At 37.2% G+C, this 25,709-nt stretch overlaps 1 protein-coding gene across 1 annotated transcript in view; it reads left to right on the plus strand.

Annotated features, from left to right (window-relative positions):
• Positions 1-25,709, plus strand: part of ANOS1 (anosmin 1) — a 140,183-nt gene that overhangs the window by 62,394 nt on the left and 52,080 nt on the right. The window contains exons 3-5 of the mRNA XM_056329198.1: positions 13,687-13,749; positions 16,958-17,180; positions 22,512-22,696. Of these exons, the coding sequence (XP_056185173.1) occupies positions 13,687-13,749; positions 16,958-17,180; positions 22,512-22,696 (471 nt within the window). The remainder of the gene's footprint in view (positions 1-13,686; positions 13,750-16,957; positions 17,181-22,511; positions 22,697-25,709) is intronic.

Genomic DNA, 25,709 nt, shown 5'->3' on the forward strand with positions numbered 1-25,709 from the left:
TATTAATTAAAATACTCAGCTTCCAAGCTAAAGTTAAAAAAAGAAAAAGAAAAAAAAAGGTACATATTCAGCCAATTCTTTTAGGAATAATACCTGCCAGCTGAATTTCATATTTAAGAAGAATTTTGCTTACCCAATTAACATTCTAAGTTTATACAGTGAAATAATGCAGTGATGCCTGCTTGAGCTGCAGTCATGGACTATAACATTCATGAATGCTGAAAGCAGATGCCTTCCTGCGGTGCAGTCTGTGACAGTCGGGACAGCCAAGTTGCCTTCCCTTCTGACCTGGAAGTAGAAATGGCTAGTGGTCTGCCCCGCACTATTGCCAGGGAAAATGGATCCAGCTTGATTTTTCCAGCACAAGGCTGAGGTTTGATTTAACAGGTTTTTAAGTTCTATGATAGTTTAATCAGAACAATTTATTTTTAAACTCAGCTGTCAGTTTGTCCCACTTGCTTCTCAACACCATAGTGGTCCTTTATTACTCAGCCTTGGAGGGAAAATGAGATATTAGTTGTTTTTTAGACTGTGGTTTTATGACTCGCTTAAGCTGTTTTAAGTACAGGCTCCCAATTAAAGAGGTGTTTACAGACTCCTCTCTCCATCCCTTTTGTGCATGTCCCTGACCCAGAGAGCTAGTTTTTATGAGGCTACTGAACAAGCTGAATGGAGACATTTACTTGGCTAAGAACTAGTCAATTTTTCATCTAGGTTGCCTGTTTCAGCACATTTGCATCCAAAGGAGGGCTAGTTCCAGTTCAGGACCGCTCCTCTTTTGGTTTATGGATTTGGTGTTAGGGATTTAGATTCACTTAAGCCCATCCTGTAACCATAACCTAAAAAATTATAACAATTGGAGATAGTTATCAAGAAATTTAACATGTAAGTGTAGTCCTTCTTGCTCCTGTGTAGCGTGCATTGAAAAATAATAGGAGGGAAGGCATTTATTTAATAACCTTTGAAAGAATTCCTTTGAAACAAGATAGCTATTTTAGGTTACTTTGAATTTTCTAAGGTGTTCAGACACTATTATTTAAATCACAATCTTTTTCTTTTTTTTTAATTCCCAGATAATACATGCAACTATCTTACTTTTCAAGTATTACCCAGCAGTGTTTATTCTATGAATTGTCATGTAAACTGATAGAATTTCACTCATTTTGGTGTTTCAGTAGACTATGTTAAGATACATGAAGAGATTTTGAAAAGGAATCACATTATCTCTTTTTACAAAAGATTCAATGGATACAATAGGGTTTCGAAACATGGGGTAGAAAAACATTCTTTGTGTAGCGGGAATATATTTGGAAAAAGCTAGGTTAAGTGTAGAACACTTGAGAGAGTTTCCTGTTAAGTTTTGGCTTTTTGTTCCTTTTGTACTTGGAATTAATGGAATATTAACTTCTATTTTTATAGAACAAAGCAATATTCCTATTACATATGATCCTGGTACTTTTTAGAAACACCCTATTTCTTGTTTGTTATTGCTGATCATCTTCACTGGGGTTTTTTGGCAAATTTGTTTACTCTGAAATTAATAAAAAAGTGAATTTATTTTATTTACATCTGTTTCTTTTCCTTCTTCTCACATAAACAAATTTGTATCATCAGTCTAGTTTAGGTCAATAGATCTTCCATTAAAACAAGTGTAATTCTGAGTACACTGAAAACTTCTAGACGTACTATTAGTAGATTGATTGGTCTGTCAATGAGGTGGACAACAAGAGATATGTAAAAAAATTTAGGCCAAGCAATAGAATGTGAATTGCTTGCTTCAGAGTAGGGGATGAATATTTTTTATCAAGACAACCTCCTTTTCATTTTTCTGTTCTTTTTCTTCCCCATTTGCCACAACTGTGTGAAGAGGCATGCACAGATGCCTGCTGCCAGAGTGTGATGCTTAACCTGACCGTCAAACAAGCCTCACAAAGGAAGGCTTTTCAGGTCCCCCAGTGAAACAACCACTGCATTTTATTATGGCGTGAAATTAGAAGTGAAAAGCCCTATGGCTCTTGCTGTTTAGTAATGCGGAATATGTCGTTTCTGATGGTGATTCTAGTGCTGGGAGGGAAATAGAAAGCCAGGGAAGAGAAACAAAGTAACGATTTAGACAAAGAGGGCCCCCCTTTTTTCATCGTCTCTGATTGTTAGGTGGTCTATAAAACCATAGTACTGTGGTGGAGACAAGGAAAAAGAACATTTAGTTGCGGCTCTTTCATTCAGAAATGTATGTGTGAATTTGCAGGGTGATGTATAAGGAGAGTCATCTGTTATCAGAAGAGTTCACTAGTTTAACTCATAAAACAGCAACAAAAACTTGACTTTGCTTGGAGAGAGCAGTGCTGCTCTGACAGACACTTTAACGTGCATAGCAAGATGGTGTTTATAACAAGACTGTGTGTGGTTATCTGAAGCTGCCTTGTAACAGATTGGAAGGGGAAAGTGCCAGCTTGAAGAGGCTTTCCCCTGTCTGAGATTAAAAGAATCGTATTTTCTCATATATAAGATGTCGAAATATTTATGCTCACTTTTACTTTAAAAGTATTATGTAATCACTAAAGCAAATAGTCAACTGTTAGGAAATGAAAAAATGGAGAGACATGAGAGGCATTTTAGAATGTAAGATGGGCATCTTTTTGTAGAATCATATAATCATTTAGGTTGGAAAAGACCTTTAACATCATCAAGTCCAACCATAAAGTTATCCATCAGCTGATCACTATCACTTCTGCTGGAAATAAATCATGGAAGCCCATCCATGGTTCTAATATCTGGAAGGGAAGAGCTGTTAACATTTTGCAGACCCATATTGTTAGCAGTAAATAGTACTGATATTTTTACTAGTTTACCTTTTTTGGACCCTATATGCATGGAAGGGATGGCAGACAGCAGTGACCTAGAAACAGTAGAGATGTATAAGTGGAAAGTTTCTCCTATGTTGCTTACTCTCTAGGTTATAGATGCGATCTTGAAGAAGCTTTAAAAGCAGAAAGAAAGGGTTGGCATGGCTGATCCATGATAGATGGGTGGAACAGATGCAAACATGACAAGTCAGTTTGTTGGTAAACTGCACTGTGGGACTGCAGCCTAAAGAAAGTAAGTTCAGACAGAGAAGCAGAACTGCTACTGTTTTTTAATTCAGGTGTTTCATTTTGTTATTCATTAATATGGTAGCTACACTACCAAAGAATTCAATACGTAAGCAGTAGCTCAGAAAGAAGCAAGAAGGCATTAAGCAATTAAAGCTATTATCACTATCGGAGAGAAGTCTATTAGAGAACAGCTTCTTAACTTTTTTAGACTGTATCACTCTTCACCACAGTATATGTCTTGTGTGCACACTAGTGCTCCAGGCTTGACTTGCTGCTTCATAGCATTTTGCCAATGCTATGCCTTGTATCTTGACAGGTGAAACCTCAGAATGTGGAGATTTAGAATAAGAGCTAGGAAGAGCTTTGAAAAAAGAGAACTCGTTGGCATTTGATGCAGCACATAAAAGCAAAGTAACAGAAGAATAGGAAAATGATCTTTGAGGCAGCAGTTTGAATAGGGATAATTGGAACAACAATTTTAAGGCCACAGTAGGTTGGTAGAGGAAACAAAGATGTGAAGAAAGGAGAGCAAGAAAAAGGATATTGCCTCTGTAGCAAAGCAGTGGTGGAGTAGCTACTCACTGAGACATAAACAAAATACTTGTACCCATTATAAGCATTTCAAAAGAACTTCAGGAGGATCAGAAAGCACTGCTAGGGCATGCCCTTTCAAGGTGAGAGGTTCACATTTAAGGCTTGAAGAACTTGCTGCTTATACAAGATGAAACAGCTTCGACAGGAGAGAGAAAGCTCCATCAAATACTTCATGTTTAGGGGATTAATCTTGAATTCATGAGGTTTAAGTTCAATTCCGTGTTTCAAAATCAGGCAAAATAAGAACTCAAAGTTGTTTTTTGGTTACTGTGTTAAGCTCTAGGCTATGAAGCAGGGAAAGGGAAGAAAGTACATGTTCCAGTTTTATCTGCTGGTACAAAACCCTGTAAACAAACTTTGAAAAGAACTGGTCAGGAATGAACTAATGTTTGGGAGCCAATTTTCTGTTGACATCGATGGCCATGATTTTGATTTGGTAACAAAGAATAGAAACATGAAAAGCGTCCTAGGATTGTTCTTCTGTCCTTTCAAACAAACACTTCTGCTGGCAAAGTTTGACATGCCAGACAACTAAGCCATACAGATAGATATCAAGCTGTCAGTGTTGAAAGTTATTTTCACTCTAAAAGGATTAGAGTTGAAACTGCTGCATTTGTGCTACAGTATGATGATATGACTTCTCGTCTTTTTTTTTTTTTATAATAATAATTTACTTTCCAAATATTTTATGTCAAAGCAGTTCCTTCGTTTTCAGCACCTTCAGTGGTTCTCACTTTCAGTACGTGTACAATTTTTCTGGTACCTTTCACTTTCTGTTTATTTCTGGGAATTCAGAGCAAAGGTTATGCAGACTTCCAGAAAATTTGTCCTGAAGTTCTTGGCAAGGGTCTTGGTCTTTCAGGTGCTCTAATGCAAGGTTTTGGAGCATATGGAGATTTGAAATGATGGATTTTCAGAGATTAATGCAGTCAGAAAAGCTTTTTTTTTGGCTAGTTTTTTGAAACAAAGCCTCCATTTTAGGAACAAAGCCTGTAATGCTCCTCTGTATACGCAAAGATCTGGACGGACTTAACTGATGTACTGTGACTAGCCCTTTCCCTATCTCTGTTCCAGGAAATATTGATACTGAACCTAAGTCATAAGGTTTCCTTTATTTGCTTAGGGTATTGAATGCATTCAGTAGCTCACATTGCTAACACTTAAAATTGTATTGGCATCCCTGATGTTGTGTACTGAAATGAACCGGACAATTAAGAAAAGGAAATTATTCTATGAAACTCATGTTTTTGTTAGATATCCAACAATTGCACTTCTGAAAATTTCCTTTACCTTAAGTCCTGATTTGATACTAACAAGTTTGCATAACTGTGGAGAGCAGTAATACCTATCCATGTGTGTGCTTTTGGTCCCTCTGCACCCAAGTGAAATAAATACACATCAAATGCAGGTATTTGCTATAGCAGTTCAAACTATGCTACTCTTCAGCCAGTAAAATTTCTCAGAAATGTTCCATTTTGCTCTGAAATAACCATTTGAATGATGATACCATTCTCCAAAGTGCTGGTAACAGAGGACAATTGCACTTTTAACTGTTGTAGTTTGCTTCAGTAACTGTATGTCTAAGCCTTGTAAGAGGCTGAGTAAACAGCTGAAATGGAGGGTTTGTCCACTTTTCTGCTGAAGTAGCAAAATAGAGCTTCAAAGAAACTTGTCAGTATGCAGTCCTTCTCTTAGTTATCTGGATATTATTTTGAATAATAATATTTTGGTTTTTTCTATGTCCTTCAAAAATTTGTAATTGGAAGATGCTGTAGCTGTGTTCTGTGTGGTTTGGTGAAGAGAAAGTTTTAATGGTCTGTTATGAGACACTGACAGTCCTATCTGCAGAAGCAATTTACATTTATTGAGAGCATACTGCTTGGGTGTGAAACCAGGAGTAAAATCTTTTAATGCTGTTTTTGAAATGTAATTTTTAAAAGTATTTCGGTATTTACACCGTTTTGAGGTGAATAAGGGCTGTTCATATCTTTTAAAACTTAGGTTCAAGCTGCCAGATATGGAAGGTCTCACCTTTTAAGTTTGTGTTTAGCATATATTTGGAAAATGTAATTCAACATCTTTTTCTTGAAATATAAAAACAATGAGAAAAATCGAAAGAATCCAATTCCTGGAAAATCATCTAAAGCAAGTGATGTGTCAAAAGTTCCATATTTCATCTGCAGATAGTTTAGATCATCCTACTTAGATAAGAATTATTTTTAAAAAAATATGTTACATATGTAATGATTGTTTTGGATCTCTGTAATACAGCTTTTGTTAGTCTTTTTATAAGGGATATACCAAATTCTGCCAGGAAATACGGCTCTCATTCCTGTTGACTAAGACCACTGCTGGATGGCTTATATTCCCCCTTACTTTCTGATGTTAGAACTCAACACAAAGTGCGATTTTCTCATAACTTATCCCTTAGTACTTGAATGCCAAATTGCTCTGGGTGAGGTCATGAGTGAATTAACCAGAAAAGCCTGTCAGGGTGTTAGCCTCAGATTAATCTCAACCCCTGCAGATGCACCTTTGTGTGATGTGATATAATATAATGTGATGGTGGCCGTGTGATTGCTGCTCCCTGTCCCTTTCTGTCCTCACTCCTGTAGAGACACCATATCCTTAGTTTTGGTGCCATCCCCAGGTATTTTGTTTTTACTTTTTTCTTAGCAGTTGACTTCTGAAAAATACAAAGTAGTCATCTGTCCTAAAGCATAAGGATAAACTATCTGAATGTTGATTACAAATGATTTTTCTTTTTCTTTGTAGATACATATATATATACTTTTAATTATAAGAATAAATTGGTACTTGCAGACGATAACAAATTCCACATTAGTAACCTCTTCCTTGTCATGTACTCCATCACAGTACCTGTCAGGATATCATCAGTATAGAACCACAAAAAAATACATTTGAAGAAAGACTAAAAAGTGCTCATTAAAGGATTTTGGAGACCCCAAGCACAACGTTATTTATTAACCATTTAAAATCTAAGACCTGGCTTTCATTCAAAACCAGCTCTACAATTAGCAATACTTTCAGACAATATCAGCTGGGTTCCCAGTGTACATGATAATGTCACAGAATAACCCCAACTGTAACTAATTTAATTAAGACTTGATCCTCGAACACAAAATCACTCCTTTTCACCAAATCATGATGCTCACTGACCTACAGGAGAGAAAACAGGCAACACAGACAGGGAACCTTTCTCTGTCATTTAACCTATTTGTTACAAGGGAAATATATTATAGTGTAATTCTCATGAGAATCTCTTTAACGTGAACAAAGGAGTAATTCCAGGTAGCCACACAAAGCTGCTATTTTACATAAAAGAATATGTTTCACAGTTGTTCCTGTTAAACTGTCAAAGTTTTAAAGATACTTAAACCTCTCCCGGTCTACATTAAATGTAACAGTTTTAGGAGCTAAAATGTTACACCAGATTTCTAGAAAGCTGATGATTGGTGCTGTGATGGTTCAGCCTGCTAATGCGGGAGGAGAGGCAGAAGAAGCAGAGAAGCAAGAAACTGTCTCGGCTTAAGAGGGATCTCACAAAATGCTCAGAGGCTTCTTGAACAACATGTATGCTGCAAGCTAATATGACAGCTACTGATTCTGCAGTTGAATACTCCTCTCTGGCTCTTGGATTTTTTTGGCCTGAGGAACGGAGTGATTCATTAGTGCATCTCTACCTCTAATGGTTTGTTTTATACAAGATAGATGTGAACAGTGGGTGCCTGTCCTGATAGGGTGTATGAACATCTGAAGATGCTCATACCTGAAGTGCTCTAGTGCATCGTCTTAGGCACTTGATCACTAGGAAGTGTGCCCAGAAGCTTGAGTGCAGTACCGTGATATGATGAACCATTCACATGGAGGGTTACTCAACATGAAGCCTCTGAATCAATCGAAGTATCGAGCATGGTTTCTGGAGAACATAAAAAATGATTCAATGTGGAAATGAGAACAGGTGTTTTTTGCATCATCATTCTGGATTCACTTACCTACCTCTGATTCCTCGCTCTAAGTGCCTGAAATTCTCACTGCATGTAGTTCTATTTATGTGAGCTTTTAATTTTGTAACATACATTATGAAACAGTCACACCTAGTGCATTCTGGGTGGGTAGACAGCTCATACCTTAGTGCTGGTCAAAGATTTAAACTGGAGATTAAAAAAAAAATAAAAATCAAAGGGATCTTTACAAGAGTGTGTCCAATTTAATAACCAACATTTCTTTCATTTTAATATGCAGAAATCAAGTCACCTGCCTTGGCTCTATAGAAGGAATGTGTATGTATATATACCTATGTATATATATGTATGTATAAATACACTTCTGTAAAACAATTTGACAAAAATCAAAGTGGGCATCCAGAGTCCCTCAGACTGATTAATTGGTCTTATCTCAGGATTCTTTTGTTGTTTCACTGCAAATTGTTAGAGTTGGGATTCTTACCTTCTTTTATGCATAATTAATGTTCTGCTGTTCTGCTAAATTATTTCTTTATGGCTTTTAGAATTACACCATGTCCTCCTAAGTGCAAAAATACCAGATCAGACTGATGAGTCAAGTTGGAGAATCTAATTTGGTCTTTGATTCAAACAGTAATGTAAATACTGATATTTCTTTTTGGCATTAATAACTGAGATGTACCTTCTAGGAAGAGAATGTTCGAGGATTGTTTTTGATATGTATGGATCTTTTGGGAAAATGTAATCCAGAACTAATCGTAGATGAGTTTTTAATTGATATGCCATCTTTTAAAACATTATAAATCTTACTGATGCATCTCCTCAGTTTTATCATAAGAAATAGTTTCAGTAAAAACATCCTGCATCTCATGACTCTTATAGTGAAGAAGAAAAGTAGTTGTTCAAACTGTTTGAAAGATATTATGTTCTATGATGTGATATTGCTAATGGCTAATACTGTTCTACCAAGCTAGCATGCTATTAATTTATTTGGACTAGGTAAATATTCAACTGTGCATTTACTTTTCTGAAAGTAAAAAAATCGCATTCTTCAGACAACTCACAGTCCAAGTTACAGAAAGTAACCATTTCTATTCCTATTGGTAAACAGCAGATACAGATATAAAAAAAAAAATCTCAAAATCGGTTACTTCTTTCTTGCTGCCTGTTTATGTTTTGCGTTGTGTTTACTGTCACTGATCTACAGGTTGAAAATCACTTTTCTCCTGGTTCCTTTGGGTGCAGTCATATATTTAAGTGTACCCTTCACAAAATTATTCTCTCTAAGAGTGATGAACACTATATTGCTCTTTGACTTTGGTTAGATTCTGGACCACAAGAAAGTTCTTTGCTCAGTGCCTGATAGTGCATGCGTTTTTCAGGTGCTTCTCTTAGTGACATAGCAAGGTCTTAGGAGACTACTCTGAAATGTGTCTTGTTCCTTTCTTTTCCCCAACCATCTAAGTTACATTTAATTAAATACTTTAGGGCAGCAATACACTTAAATATATGTTGTAAACATAAACCGTTGATTTCTGACCTTGCTGTTGTGAGCAACTGTGATCATGAATGATAATGAAAAGAATAATTACATTTTAGCTACAACACTTTGATTCCATTCTTTTTACGAAAGTTTGCATGTGACCACTTTGGTGAAGGAAGAAGCCTTATTAGAAAAAAATACTGCGGGTAGACTCTTCTCTGAAATAAATATTTGTTTGCACTTAAATAGATACAAATGTGTCATATTCAGCTACTTAATTGAGTAAATGTACAGTATTTGAATAAGTATTTATTTCAATACCTGAATTAATGTTTTGCAATCCATTAGACTTTCAAAATTGCTGGGTCGGTTTAACTCCCTCCTATTCAGGGCAAAGGCAATATGTCCTAAGCAAAAGTGTTGGTAGACTATTTTGAAAATCCCTTTACTAACCAATGTAAATGACATGCATCATACACTAATCTCATAGTTGCTTCATTTATAGTTTAAATATTAGATCGGAAAAGACTTCTCTAACAGGAGCCTTGTTCCTAATCTTTAAAAAATGAAATAAACAAATATAACCCATAATATTTTAAAGCAATAGTGGTTTTTCTTCCTTGAATGAAACAGTTCTTTGCCCTTGTTCCTAATTTTATACAATCTGAATATTAACACATCTATAGTAGTATCTGATATTTATACCTCCGTGTGTGATGTACCCACACACACACATTTTGAAGGATGACAAATGCTGGGGTGCTTTCTATTAGCACTCGTTTTGGCTTTTGATGGAGCTGTTTAGTACTGAGTAATAACTCTGCAGCAGTCTGGATCAAGAAAGCAAGCCTACAACTTTTGGATTTAACCACAGGAGATGATAAAACAAGTGCTTTAGGAGGATCAGTTTAGAAGGCCAGTGGGATTAACAGTCATCATCTTCTGAAGAGTGCCACAGGCCTGTAATGACTAGTTAAACGCTGTGTTTCTTATCTCTTCATGCCCCAGCAAAAGAACAGCCTTTATGGTGATGCTGGGGCAGCAGTCAGTGATGGCTCCAAGGTACTGGTGACATCTACCAAAAGGACTGCCAGGATGCTTCCCATGCTGCTGCCCTCCTGCCTGCTGGTGATCTGCCATGTACATACCTAAACTTAGCTTCTGAGAGGGGGTGGTAATGTCTGCAAGGTATCTTTTATTACATAAAGTAGAGCCAAAACCAGCTGCTGCTTAGCCTAGATTCCTCCTCATCCTGAATAGAGGATTTCAGTATCCTTCTAACAGGCACACACATTTACACTAATCCAGAAAACCTGGATGTGTTTACCTGCTGAGTGGGTTTAGTTTTCTCATGGGTGTTTTAGGTATTTCCTTGAAACCCTTCTTATTGATGAGAAATGCTGTGTGCTTTCCTTTCAGATGTTAAGACTAAGCTAAACACTAGTGAAATAATTCCTGTTGGTCTGGGGGAGCTTTGGGTCAGGCCTTTGCTGAGTTGCATTGAAATTATTATAAATTTATTCTCAGAATTTTAAATTTTAAGATGTATGCTTTTTTTCTTAATATTCTTTGACTGCTTGGATTAAGGAAACTGATATTATTGCCACTAGTCCTGATACACATTTTCTTGATTTTAATTTTTATTATGCATGGAATGATGCCTGTCAGAAAACCTTCAGCCCCTGTCAATGTAAGGCCTGATTCTGCTTTTTCGTTGAGAGAATTTTCAGTTTGGTGCTTGCCTTGGCTAGGTGGTCTAACAATGGGAGAGATCCATAGTGGAGGTAGAAATGTTTTATTACAGTACTGTGCAGGGCACTGCAAAATGTGTGTTCTTCAGTATACGCATCTTGAGGCACATTCCTAGCAAAGCATGCCAAAGATGAAAAAAGAACTACAACGCTTTGCAGATATAAGATACAGCTCAGAGTGACACATGTAAACGGGATGAAAAAGTTTAACAGAACCAGGCAGGCTGAAGTTTATGAGTACAGAGTTTATTAGAAAGCTGAGATGTCTGGAAAAAGGCAAATTTATGTACACAATAGCCCTTCTTCAGAGCTAGTATGTATGCAACATATTGGATCTGGAACACATTTCCCTCTCCATATAAAAAACACCACGATAGACTTCATAGGGAAAAACAGCTATCTCTCTACCTGAGATAATTGCCGTTCAGAGGATAAAGCTCACCAAGCAGTGGTAGGGATCTCAAGATCTCAGCAGATTTACAGTTTAAATCAAGGACTCAAAAGGTGAGACCTCGATCCAAGCTTCCAGCTTTTCCAGCTTCCCACTTGAGGGGAACCTCATAACAGAGTGACTAAGAGGATAAATGCACAAACCTCAGTGTTTGTGAGGTGCTTTCAATCTTTATTAGTGCAAGCTTAAGAACTACCTTTGTAGAAAGATGTCCCAAACTCTTCTAGTGCAAAGTTATTGGCAATATTTCTGCCTGCTAGCAGTTTTTCTCCAACCTGCAGAATGGTACAGCTGCACTAAAGCTAGGCAGTCAGCTCCTGCCAGCAGCCCATGGTGCTAGGCTAAGCCAAATGGTCTGAGGACTCCTCATACAGCAGGAGTAGGATTTGTTTGTTTATGTATGGGTAAGAGCATGTGCTCTAATCAGAGCCTATGAAGCTTATGATGGAGGCCTTATGGCTTTCTATATCGTCTGTTTTCTTTGGAGTCTTCTGAGAGCAGTCAGATTGCAGGATGCTGCTGATCCCTGGTTTATTTTGTCCATCTTTCCTTTGAAGTGTCTGAGTTGAGATGCCCATCATCTTTGCCTGCTCTGACGGCAGGAGGTGCTGGGGCTCAACTGAAAGTAGCCTGGGCTGTCCTGAGTCCTTGTTGAGACAGAGCAGCAGCCAGACAAGTGCTGGAGCATACTTACATTGCAGGTAAAGAGAACCTGGTACAAACACCTTGAACAAACCTTCTGAAGCATACGGTGTCATGGTATTTCCTTTCAGGAATACCAGCTGTTTTGCTTTAGAGCCTGCAAGGAAGGTGGTCTAGTCTGCATGAACTTGGTGCTAGTTGTCATCTCAGGATTGTGGATATGCTGGTTTAAATATGTGTGGCTGAGCAGCAGTAAAGCAAGAATTCAGAGAAGGCAAGGATATGGAAATCCTGATAGCCTTGGGGATCACTGACCAAGTCCCAGTGTGGTCAGAATGTTGCCCATTTTGTCTTTAAACCATCTATTCCTATATAATTTGGGGCTAAATCCATCAGAGAGAAGAGCTGTAAAATTGGTATGACAGTGGAACTGGGCTCAAATGTGCAGTAACTCTACCACAGGAGGAACACCACTCTGGAATTAATTAAACTTACTGACTTCAGTGACATTTTATAATGTATCCCTCTAATTACTCTGTGTACAGCACATTGTGAGTTTTGAAGAGCTAGAAATGGAGTCTAAAATACATATAGAGAAAATGTTTGTGTGGTATTTTTCATTCCTGAAATGTGTAACCTCTGTGACTAACTGTTTTATTATATTTTTTGGGCTTCGTTGCTAGTAAGAAAAATGCTTAACTTTTAAAACATTATTTTTTTTTTAGTACATTAATGATACAGGTAGACAGCTGAGATACAGCCTATATGTATTCATGTTTGGTTTTGAATAGCGTAAGTGTATATGGATCTGATCTAATACTATGTATAAGAGAAACAAATTATATAAATACAAAATTGCATGTCAGAGGCCTTTCTTTTTGGTGCAATAAGTATCTTTGCATTATTACCAGAAAGAGGAGATGTTACAAACTCCCAATAACGCCAGACCATGTGTCTAACAAAGGAAGAGAAAAGGTTTCTGGATGTGAATCTGAATTCATGTTTCATCTGCAGTGAATGCTCTTGACAGTGTGATTTTTCTTTATGCTATGCTGTGAAGCTTGACTCTGGTTTGCAGGGTTTGAATCTCAACTCTCCATATAACCATTGCTGTAGAGGTTGAAGGTGAAGAAATTATAATATGGTACTTGAAATAAAGTAAATTTGCGCACAGACCAGTGAACATTGTCTATTTATACAGGAATAGTGGTTAAATCTCTGCTGAGTTTACTCTATAGCTTGATGAAATAGTTTCTCGCTTGGGAAGGCAATGTGCCCGTCCAATCTTTAGGCTGGTGAGCAAGGAGAAGATTTAACTTTCTGTAGTTTAGAGTAGTGCTTTTGACAGTGTCTCTGTGATCCAGGTGACATGGTGTTAAATGGTATTAGGGCCTGGATTCAATGAGGTAGAAAATAGGATGGCGTATAAACAAGTGAGGCAATTGCCTTGTACAGTAAGAAATACTGAAAGTATTTCTTGTAATCTAACCGTGGCTTGGCATGACCTTACTGTGACACGATGACTCAATGACACAATCTTATCCCTAGGAGAAGTGGATTTCTAAAGCTTATTATTAACTTCCTATGGGCCAAACAAACAACTGGAGAAGAAATGGGGTCATTTGTGGTTGTTTCTTTCTTTCTTTCTCTTCCTGACACTTCTCTGCCTCCTGATTCTTCCTAGTGCCTGGAGCCCTGCAAAGAGTCCTGGGACCTGAAGAAAAACCATTGCCAAAGCTTCTGTGAGGTATGTCAGCCCAAGGGCGCTCTTTCTCACTTTGTTCTAGCTGTCTCTTTTGTTTAAATTACTGGCTTAAAGGAAACAGCTAACAAATGGGTTTTTTACAGCAGTTGCCTTCATTTGAATTGATACACATATAATAATGTAGCCATTTTAAGTCTGAGTTTGTTTTTTTTTTTAAAAAAAAAACACCGTATTTCTTTTCCCCTGAAGAAATTAATTATCTCAATTTGAAGTTTTTAGACTTGTTCCAGCCACACTTGCATAGCTTCTCTCAGAAGGTGCTCTTAAGTCCCTCATGTAAGATACTATTTCTACCACATGCCCTTCTGTCTTTTCTGGACATGTGTAAGAAAGAGTATCTTTGCTTAAAAGATGAGATGTCATTGTGTGAAAATCCTTGTGCAAGGTAGCTAGAAAAGATGGCTTTCCTGTATGTGAAAGTCAATCTGATTTCTAAAAGAGTATCTTACTAGAAGTAACTGGATTGTGTACTCCTAATTCAGAAGACTACTATAAAAATACATAGTTATTCAGGAAGAAGTATTTGGAAAACTTTGTGTCATGTTTCAGAGTAACTTTGTGAATAAGAAAACCTGGATCTGTTAAACTAGTACAAAAAAGGAGATTGTTTTATTTGATTTAAAACGTGGCTCTGCTGAGTTGGCAGAAGTCAGCTATTACAGTTCTTCAGTGTTTTTAAGTACGAAATGGAAATACCATCTCAATAGAAAGTTGCTTTATTATAACTAAATCAATATAAAGTTGTAACCTGATTCAAGTCTATGAAAATGTACGTTTATGAAGATTTTCAGCTTTTCCTATAAGAAATAGAAATGACCTTAATTTATATAATGGTTTCACTGATATACTGATGTAACTGCACTCTCATCACTGTTGGAACTCTTTCTCGTACAAGAGCATGTCTGATATTTAAATGATTTTAAGCATCATGAAGATGATTAGAAGTAGCTGTAATTTCAACTAAAGAAAAAACGTATATCCAACTGTGTGTAAATAGGGATTACTGGATTACTGATCTATGTAGTTACATCAGAAAACAAAGTAAAAATTTTGCATGAAAACCAGTCCTCGTAAGAGTTCTTTAACCTGGATTAATTGCTGCTTCCTCATATACAAAACTCTGCAGCAGTGTAATAAAGCAGTTATAGTGGATCTAATTTATGTCATTATTATATATCACTTCTCACTTAGGCTGTATGTTTCCAGATATGGCTGAAAATATGTATAAAATTGGTTTAAAAGGAAAACATTTGTAGAACACTGTTCTATTGTAGTTAAAAACAGTGAGCATCCCTCTTTGATTAGTGTTTTGTGGTTGAAGCTAAATTTAGAACTTCAAAGGCCCATAATGAAGAGCAGCACATTTAGCAGCTAACTGAAAAATGAGCTGTGAAATAGGGTGAGGAGGAGAAGCCTTGAGGACGTATTATGCCTCAGGGAGCTATAAAGTTTTTAATTAAGTAGCTGCAAATTTGTGATGTTTTAGGATTTGAAATTAGCTTCACCCACACAAAAGCACAGAACCACTTTCCTTTCTCTCAGACTCTTGTATGCTCCATAGACGACATTTGATTGAATTGAAGGAGGCTGTTCTCCTTTGAGAGTGTTTTCAATCTTTTTGTATTTTGTAAAAAATCTGGAAGCAACAATTTAGCTTTGTGTTTCTCGAGGTCCCTGTTTGGTATATTACTTCTTATGTACTGAGTAAGTGTACTCATGTTAATGGATCCTTATGTGTAAAGAAGAAAAGGAGACAGTTTACTTTTTTTCCATAAATTCAGTTTCCTGCTGGTTTAGCTTAACTGGCTAACCATGTAATCAGGTGCATTCCAATGAGGGGAACAGCAGGACTGTGTGTCCAAGGATCACCGGGGTCAGTAGCAAATGTAAGGACTGTTCATTTTGGCAGCTGTTAGGCTGGTTAAGCTGAAACACCTAAATGCATCCTTCAAAGCCTGATTCAAAAATTCTGGACTGTTCTGTAGAACAAGATGGGAGATGTAACATAGTGGCACATTCTTGGACCACAGTGACTTTGGAGAATAAACTGACACAATCTGTGAAACACCTACGCCTCCATGATAGTGAAATCTTTCTCATTTTGCCGGAAGTATGAAAACAATAAAAATAAGAACAAGATTCAAAAACATTTGAATATGGAAGGAAGTTGCAGAAGTTACATGAGTAGTTGGATGGACGGTGGATTATAATTCCTGTGTATGCTCAGGAATCTGTAAATCAGATCTGTCAGGATGGAAGGGGTTTGGTTGCTCTGAGATAGAAAGGCAGGCTATAGGTACCCCAGTTACATGGGTTGCTCATCCCCAGTTCCAGCAATCACTTTGAAGGGAATCACTTTATCTGTTTTTGCACCAGACTAAATGAAGTACCAGATAAAAGAGTACATGAAATCCCCATGTCACACACAATGCTTTCCCTAGGGTGCTAGATGCTATTTGTAATACAATTTTAAGTGAACCTTGCAAACCTCTGAGTAGTACACATGCTATAAAAAAATGTCTCTGTGTTGCAGCAACCTCTTGTATATCTCAGAGTTGATTTCTCAGAGAAGTAGAATTTACTTTGATCTATAATCAATGTATGTAGGACTTACTTTAATTTGTATTTTGTGATCATTTTATCAAAAATTTAGTTCCAGTTGCATGAAGAGTTACACAATTACTAATATGCTGGCAAGGACATAAAGGTGCTGCAAAATCTTCTCTTAGCCAACTCAGTTCAAACAGTATAATGAAACAAGATTTCACTTATTTATCTAGTGTGGCATTACATCAGATATTGTGGGTAAATTGTTATGAAGTACAAAGGGAGGAATTTGGGGTAGTAGAACAAAAAGACTGTCTGACCGCTGCTTTTCCTTTGTTTTCTGAACGCTTTTAATCTGTCATTGAGCAACTTTGTAACCAGCCAATGTGAGGAAAACAAGGGAAAGCTGGCACATATAAACAACTTTATTCCATTAAAAATGGTGGTCTTACTTGAGGGAATTCATCATTCTGTACTTGGAATGCTTTTTTAGAAGTGGCTTGAATATATAAATCTTCAGGGATAGTCTTGCAAAAGCTGAAAATCTGAATTTTTGTATAGGAGGTCTTGGAAAATGTACAACTTTTTTTTTTTTTTTTTTTCTTGTTGAAAAATTTACACAGTTCTTTTGCTTTCCCTTTAGCCTCTTTTTCCCAAGAAGAATTACGAATGCCTAACTAGCTGTGAATTCCTTAAGTACATCCTGTCTGTGAAGCAAGGGGACTGCCCAGCACCTGAGAAGGCCAGTGGTTTTGCAGCTGCCTGTGTTGAAAGCTGTGAAGCTGATAGTGAATGTTCTGGAGTGAAGAAATGCTGTTCCAATGGATGTGGTCATACGTGCCAAGTTCCAAAAAATCTGTACAAAGGTAGAGATTATTAATATGTACTCATACTAGCCTAATAACTTCGGGCCATAATAAAGTCTCCTAGAAAACCAGGACTGTCATTTCATAGGGGTTTGTATGGATGTGAAAAAAAAGGAGAGGTGCCTGTAGAAATGTGGCTGGACACTGAAAAGGTGGAAAGCCAGAGAAAAATATTGCTGTTGAATTTTTTTCCCCTTGTGAAGCCCATGTTTAGAAATATGTGGAATGTAAACATGTGGCTATTATGAATCATCTTAAGCAGAACAAACTTGCCAACTTAGGTGAAATCTCACTTAATTTGATGCAGATGAGAGAGAATGCAGCAGAAAAATATTTAATGGTAAATAGTTCAATGTCTATTAATCAGAAATAACATTTATGTTTGTAAGCCAGGCAGGTAGGACTACCAAATAGGAAGTGTGAATAATCTGGTAAAAGAACAAATCAATGCAATATATTTGGCATTGGTGTTCTTAACGACCTAAAAACCTCTAGAGAAAGATTATAATAACCACATATATGTTAAATCATTATTTAAAACTAAGGCAATATTATTCAAAATTTTATAATTTATTTGAGTCCTGATATTCTGTGAAAAAAGGTTTTCCTTCTCATCCATCAGCAAGAAAATACAGACTAAGAAATGATTTGCTTAGACAAACTCCAGTTTTTAATATGTTGCAATTAAAAAAGCTTTATAATTGGAAATATTCTGAAAATGTGCTCCTAATGCAGAAAAATGAGCATTTATGAAAGGCATTTTCTTGTTCCACAGAGCTGGAATGTTTTGATAGAAATCCATTCTCCTTACTTCAGTGATAAAAAATAAATATTAATCAGTTATTCTGATAGCGTGGGCTTTCTGTGTGGTCTCTAATCAGCAGAACTCAGAACTGAGCTCCAGGCTTAGGTCTGATTCCAGACTTACTTCCATCTGTAGATGGAAAAATGGTAAAGTATATGGAGATCGTGATTTTATCTTTAAGTTTGTTGTTTTCACTGAAATGTTGGTACATATTTTTGAATCTCCCTAGTGATGAGATGTATGCCAGAAATATTGTGCTGTGACTTCTGAATCCTGTCTTTCAGTGTACAGGGTGGGCTGTCAGGAAGCACTGTCTTATTTATTTACATCAATGGAGAAATTCTGATCTAGAAGTCATATAGGTTGAGTAAGAATAAAACCGATGAAGATAGTGTTCAAGATATTTTGAACAGCAGGCAATACTGTGTTCCAAAAATCCAGTGCAGAAGGGAGATTCTCATGCTTCCAAGATACTTCAGAGGATCCCCTTAAAAACTATAAGGAATTAATGCACTCTTATAAACAGCACCTTTCAAAATGAAAATTATTAAAATGGATCACTTAGTTATTTCTTTTGTCTTCTTGAGACAAATGACCGGAGTGATAAAGTGGCATTTGGATTGTATATGTAATGGTTTACATGGTCAGCTTCCATACCAGAACTGCAAAGCATTCCGGTAAATGTAACTGCTGAAAAAGGTAAAAACAAAACAAGCAAGCAAACAAACAAACAAAGGAAACAAGATGACATGCTTTTGGAGAGGACACAGGATATGACACGTTGTACAACTGAACACTGGAAAGTCTACTACTGTTCAGCATGGTTATACAGGAACAGAGCTAACCTTCTCTAACATCTTATCACCTATCTGCAGGACGTGCTTGCTTGTAAGAGCATTTGTCTTGCAGAGGAAGGGTAAGCCCAATACTATACTGCCTTCTCAGCTGATGAATTCAGCTAATTAGGCTCTTCAACCTGTCTTTCTGCAACAAAGGACAAAGAGAAGCGGAGCAGGCTTGCTATTCATTTCCTCCAGGGGTAAATGACCTTCCTGTCACTAAGGAAAGGCAAACTCTGCAAGCCTGACTAAGATCTAGTGAATAAGTTTAGTACTTATTCTTATGATTTTGACAGCACTCACAGCTAGAAAATGAACTCAGATCTAAGAATCTAAGAGTCTGCAGAAGTTACTATAGTTTTACTGTTGATCAAGCTCTGGACATAAGTTACAACAGCAGGTATAATATAAATACTCATCTGATTTGCTGGATTTACAAACTGGATTTCCTCTCTAGTACTGACTGCTAAAGCCCAGTCATAAAAGAATATTAATATAAGTACGCTGCCACGAAAGTCTTGTATTGCAAGTGTTGTTGGATTAACATAACAAGTCCAGTTATTCATTATCATAATTGTTAATTGGCTTGCATTCACTGTAATCTTCAAACTGTCCATTATCATTGTATTTTTTCATCTCTGTTGGGCGTATTACTAATCAGTTCCATAATCTTTCCATTTTTATTTCCCTTTACTGGAGATATCAGATGTTTACTCCTACTCTTTTGTCACCTACCTTATCATCTCCTTTACATTGTCTCAACTAGTGAAGGACTTCAGAAAGTGTCCCTTCTCCATGGCCTACCTAATTATTTTTTTTCTATACGGACATAATAATGTTACAAGTAATAGTAAGTGCCTAATGTAGATTTAATACTTTAGAGATAGAAATGGGAGCAGTATCTCTACTTTGAAATAAAACAGTTTGAAAACGCAGAAGAAAAAGGAAGGAAGAGAAAGGGAAATGCGTGGTCAAGTTCACTTTGTCTGATGTGCGCATGTGCACACCTAAGTAAGGACAAGGACATGTATATTTTTCTACAGTCAGCTGGTAACACATGAAAAAATGACCTATCACCTTTTTTCCTGTTCAGAAGTTAGTGGTCTGTCAGATGTGATGATACACCTACTTGTGTGAACTTTCCAGGACCTCTTTCTAACAACGATTCAGAACTCATGCTGGCTCTACCAGCCTAACTAGTTTTGTCTGAAACGTGTAAGGGAGCAATCCATGCAGCAGACCAAACTGCAGATCTGGGCACAGTAAATTATGAAGAGATGATTATGACATTTAAAGTGTACGATAGTATTGAAAATATCATAATAGGATAGTGGGAGCCTGATGGTCACCCACAGTTTAAAGGCTCATCTCATGCTTAGAGAAAAACAGTTTTCTATTAAATAGTGTACAGTTTTGCACATCTCTGAGTCTTTGAACAACTGTGTTTACAATTGTACTGATGCCATGAATATACCCTTTACTGTCAGAAATCGTTCCATGGAAGTTTTTTGAATTCCTAGAGAATCAACATTTAAGATCAGATTCTTATGGTGGTTCAATGTGCAATTTGTGTTTTCACGGCATGGAGATGCATGTACTGTTTGAAAGATACCTTTAGAAACATTTTTCCTGGGCTGGGTTATTGATAACATGCAGCAATCAGTGATTTGAATTCTTCAGTTAAGCACCACAGACTTCAGAGGACTAATTTGTTCCAGCATGATGAAAGGGCTGACCATTTACATAATAAAAAGCACATTGAAGAGTAATTGAATCTACACATCTGGATATTAAATTGATGGTGCTGGTTCTATAAAAGTATTTTAAAATGCACTTGTGCTGTGCTCTCGCTGTTTGTGCTGCTGTGCTCCATCTGCACACAATTACGTAACACTGGAGAGGCCGAGATACTTGCAATCAAGTGAATCCAACTGCCCCTAATACGAAGCAGATGGAAGTTTTCTTAACATGCAAATTGTAGGATTATTGTACGTCTTAATTAAAGAAGGATTTTCAAATGTGGAAATCTGAACTGACATGTTCTGTGATGTTTGTTATATTAGACTAAGACTGCAGGCTGCTGAAGGGTATCTAGAGTTTAAACTGCTGTGATAACCAGATTTAAATACTGGATTTTCCACAGGTTGATTTTAGGTTTGTTCAAGGGCTACAAGTTAGTTTTTATTTACCTGTAGCTAATTGGATAATCAGATTTAGGAGAAGACCTCTTAAAATCGAAAAGCGGTTTGTTCACCTAAGGAAATTTTGATACTCTGTTATCTGTGGCAGACTGAGTAGGAAACAACTTACCAAACCAACACATTATGCTGGACTCATGTGGACAGTCACTGAAATGACAAAATAACTAGAGTGCATATGGTAACTTGCTAAGAAGGTTTATATATCAGCATAGAAATCTTGTGACATATCCTGAAGTGGCAAGATGCAGTGCACTCAAATATTTGATTTCATAAAGTCTGTCTAGAGAAATGTATCTAACACTTGATTTGTCAATTTAATCAAAAGGTGCCAAATCTGAAGAGCTGTTTTTTTCCTTTAAGCTACTGCAGATGATTTCAAAACAGTGATATTACCAGCAGTAGGAACAACAGAAATAACTGTCCTTCAGTATCATTGTATAACGAGAAATTACTGTAAAATTTTAGAAAGATGTCTTTGTTTCTGAAATGTAACGGTTGGACAGTATATGTTAGATATACCTATTCCAAGATGCCTTGAAAATACCTTTCCTATTTCTTTAGGGAAGAGTGTAGCATGACACATCATAAAATACAGCTGCATGTGAATCAATAAGATCATGTTGCCAAGGAGAAGGCAAACAGCTTTCTTAAGTGTATCAATTTAATGTAAGATGTGTGAAATAATACTGCTTCTCTAGTCTACACTGTAAGAGTTTAGACACAGTCTCTGTCCAGTTTTAGGCTTGATTCTGAAGAAGGGCTGTGGGTCAATAGAGTTTCTAGACACAAGTGCAAGAATGATCAGAGGTCTAGAAACACTGATTTAAAAGAAAAGAAGAATGATCTTTGGTTACTAGAGTGGAGAAGAAAACATTCAGAGGTATGATGACAGTCTTGTGGTACATGAAAGGCTCCTCCATAGATGAAAAAGAATCTGTTCTCCATGATCCGTGAACATCGTGGACAGTTATCGAGTACAAGATGCGGTGGAGGAGACTAAACAGGGTTGTGAGAAAGCTTTCTAATGGTAAGGATGGAGAAGTGGTGTAATGGATCACTATGTGGTGTAGAAGTTCTGTCATTCTGTCATAAATTAGGTGAAAAACTGAACTAGTATGACTGATTCCGCTTGGGATCAAAGGTGTCTTTCTCCAAGTTATCAAAGCATATTTGGAAGGTGTTTTCTGTGAGATCAGTTTTAGCTTAAAACTTACATATCATTTAGTTTTTAAGTGAAATAAATAATTCTGAAGATTTTTTTAAAAATAACTTTGCCGTTAACAGAGATAGGTCAGTTATGAGCACTTCTGAAACTCCTATGCTCACCAGCCTATCCATTCCCCTCTTTTTTCCTTTTGTCTCATCTAGTTGTTTCGGGGGGGGGGGGGGGGGGGTTTAAATTATTTTTTAATACAGCTTCATCTACATATGGTTTAATTGCATCTTGCAAATTACTCATATATTTTGTCTGCACTTTCCTATTCAGGTGTTCCACTGAAACCCCGGAAAGAATTAAAATTCATAGAACTTCAGTCAGGAGACCTGGAGGTGAAGTGGTCTTCAAAATTCAATATTTCCATTGAGCCTGTGATCTATGTTGTTCAGAGGAGGTGGAATCAAGGAATCCATCCAAGTGAGGATGATGCTACTAACTGGCAAACTGTGGCACAGGTCAGTTCTTTGTGAAGCAATATGAATCCCTAGCTTCCAGACCATGAGCTAAATAAAGGTCCTCTTCAGATCAGAGTTAGATCACTTACAGGTGGGGGAGGCTTATGAAGAGGGAGCCCTTTGTAGGGTTTCTCTCCAGGTCGCAACAGAGCTGCAAACAGAACCCAGATCTCCAGGGCTTTGCTTACTGCTCAGTGAAGTGTTTGCTAGATTTACTGAGGTGAAATGAACTTGTATTTTCACTTCCAGTTTTTCAGTTATAGAAACATCAAATGCTTTTGGTATGTATTGACAATGATTTCATAAAAAAATGCATGAATATATCAGTAAAAAGGTAAATAATGGTTTTCTTGTCCCCAAAAGAAAAACTACTCAGAGGTTTATGTTTTCAAAATGAGTTTATTTTGTGGGTTTGCTCATTGTAGATAAAAATTGATAGAACTGAAGGCTTGATTTCCATGAGGCCAGTAAAGTGGCAATTACTTGTAAGCACGTACTTACGATCTATTCAGATGTGAATTCCAAAGTCTCTGAAAGCCACAAATCTCTTGAAAAATGCAGAATTAGATACCAAAATCCGTTAAAGGAAGCACGTAAGAGACATAGCTCTTTTGAGGTCAGTGGGACTCAGTGCGCAGTTCCAGTGCATGGCTTGGGTCTTATAGGAAAGATAAGAAATTACATTTGTGAAACAGCTATTTAATTTTTGAAATAAAACACAGAGTGAAAAAAGACTAAAAGCTGTCTTCTTGTAAAGTTTTTTTTTTTTCTCATGTGACCCTCCCAAGGCGGAAAAGCCTATGATGTCATGCTCTTATCACTCACTGCAATCCAGACTGAAAATGTAAGATTCATGAGCAAATGTTTCTTAATGAGAAGCAGCCAACAGAGCATAAATTTTCACTTAGTTCCTTCCCAGTTTCAATCTGTTTTTTAACATGCTGACAGTCCACCTGGATGGCAGAATTCCAATCATTTATCTTAACTGCTTCACCCTCATCCCTGCTGACAAGAAAAGTAAAATGCTGATTTTGAAAAGATCTGCAAAATGTCGTTATGGCTAGGGAAAAAAGGAAAGAGAGAATAAATAGAACCATCCACAAAATAAAGGGGTTTAAATTCTGTGACAATCTGTATTCATTCTCAATTCAGATTGTGTAGGAAATCTATCTTAAAATAATGTCAAGCTTGTGAAACTGAGCACTCAAGTAGAAGTGCAGCTCTTAACCTCAATGTGGTGCTACGGGGGGCTGTCAATATGTTAGAGTCTTGCTCAGAAAAAGTCGCAGGCAGCAGAGCCTGGCATGAAACCCTACTTGTGCAAGCCCAAGGGAACATGCACACCTCCAAACCTGGTAAAATTACAGCGACTTACTTATTATCTTTCAGCAGAGGTACAGGTCTTCAGTCTGCATTCTCTGTATTCAGCAAACAACCTCCAGCCTTTGCTACCAGGGAAATACCATGTAGCCAAAACGAGCCAGATCTGAATTACTTCTCTTTGTTTTCGTACCATGTATATGTGCTAGACTGTAGAAGCCCAACTCTTTTGGCTGGTGGATCCAGACTGCAGAGGTAGCACGCTGCTGTGGTTTTTCTCATCCCAGAAAGAGACACGCACGTTTCGGGAAGCATGCACTATATGTACTTCACTATACGAACCTGTGCCTTCTTGCAGTGGATAGGAGTGTTTCGGAAATGTGTTCCTGTGCAAGAGTAATAAGAACCTTGACAGCTGCCTTTCCTGGGGGTCTGTTACATGTGGGCAGAAGGGGCTGAGTTAATCACTGTGGCAGGAGAAGCCTTCTCCAACTGACACCTTTCTGAGAACTTCGCTGTCCCTTCTGCATCACAAGAGATGGGTGTTTGGTTGTGTGATGGGACCCTACTGGGGACATCAGTTTAGAACAAGCTTCAGGATGCCTGACTGGCTTCGTGAACTGTGTATACCTTATGGGACATACGGGCTGGGCACCCTTGAGGGGTGCTAGTAATCAGAATTTCTGTCTCTGTTGAGTAATGTACCTTCATGGTGTTGGTAGTTTTAGACATCCCACCAGGCAGTCAAATTAGTTAAGTGTGGCTGCATGCAAATAGAATTTATTCTGCAATATCAGCAGCAAGGATGGATATCCAGTTTGACTAAAGTGACTGTGTGCACAGCCGCTGGGATTTTCTTGTCTGTATAATGGAGATTTTTTCTTGTATGATTCCAAAACATTGGGGTATGGGACCTTAATTATAGGCAAAGGCTGCAAAGAGCTCAGCCATTCAGCTGAGAACTCCTGGGGCGTTTCAGCCCAGGGATGATGCTGGCTTTTTCATTACTCTGCAACTTAAGCTAAAGAGCATGCAGAAAACAGCTGAGGAAAGGCTGAGGGTGAAGACGTGAATTTCACTGTGCCTATGCTCGTATGTAGTGTAATCATGCAAAGTTATTGTTTGCATCTTCTTAGAAGAAATTTCATAATATTTTACGAGAGTTCCTCATCCGATATTCTATTTTTATTATCTGTCCAAGAAGAAATGGGGTTATAATTTTCAATAACTTTAAGGTGTTTACTTTTCAAAAAAAATGTTTTCTGTTTCCTTTAAATGAGCTCATTTTCAAGTATTTTCTCATGTCTCACGTAAATTTTTACTTGGTATTGAAAAAATAATTTTGAAAACGTTTGTTTCCTTTGGATTGTGTGTGTCATCAGGTCTTTCTTGATGTTTCCTTTTTAAGGAGGAAAGCTCAATCTATTGAGAGTTAAATAACTAAGTTATTTATTTACCTCTCTAAGTATATAAAGAAAGCAAACACTTTGAAAACTATTGTAGTTATTTTTCACTTCAGGAAGAAGGGATTTTGTTAACTTTAGTTGTTTACTGCACATTTTTGGGAAAACTTGACATAATTAACTATTTGACTAATTTCCATTGGTTAATATAAAAACTATGGGAACTAAGATACTAATTAGTCTAGTTAGCCATGATGTACCGTGTCCTAAGCAGTTACGCCAAGTTTCTT

Source organism: Falco biarmicus, chromosome 2 (assembly GCF_023638135.1).
Source record: "Falco biarmicus isolate bFalBia1 chromosome 2, bFalBia1.pri, whole genome shotgun sequence".
NCBI classification, from domain to species: Eukaryota; Metazoa; Chordata; class Aves; order Falconiformes; family Falconidae; genus Falco; species Falco biarmicus.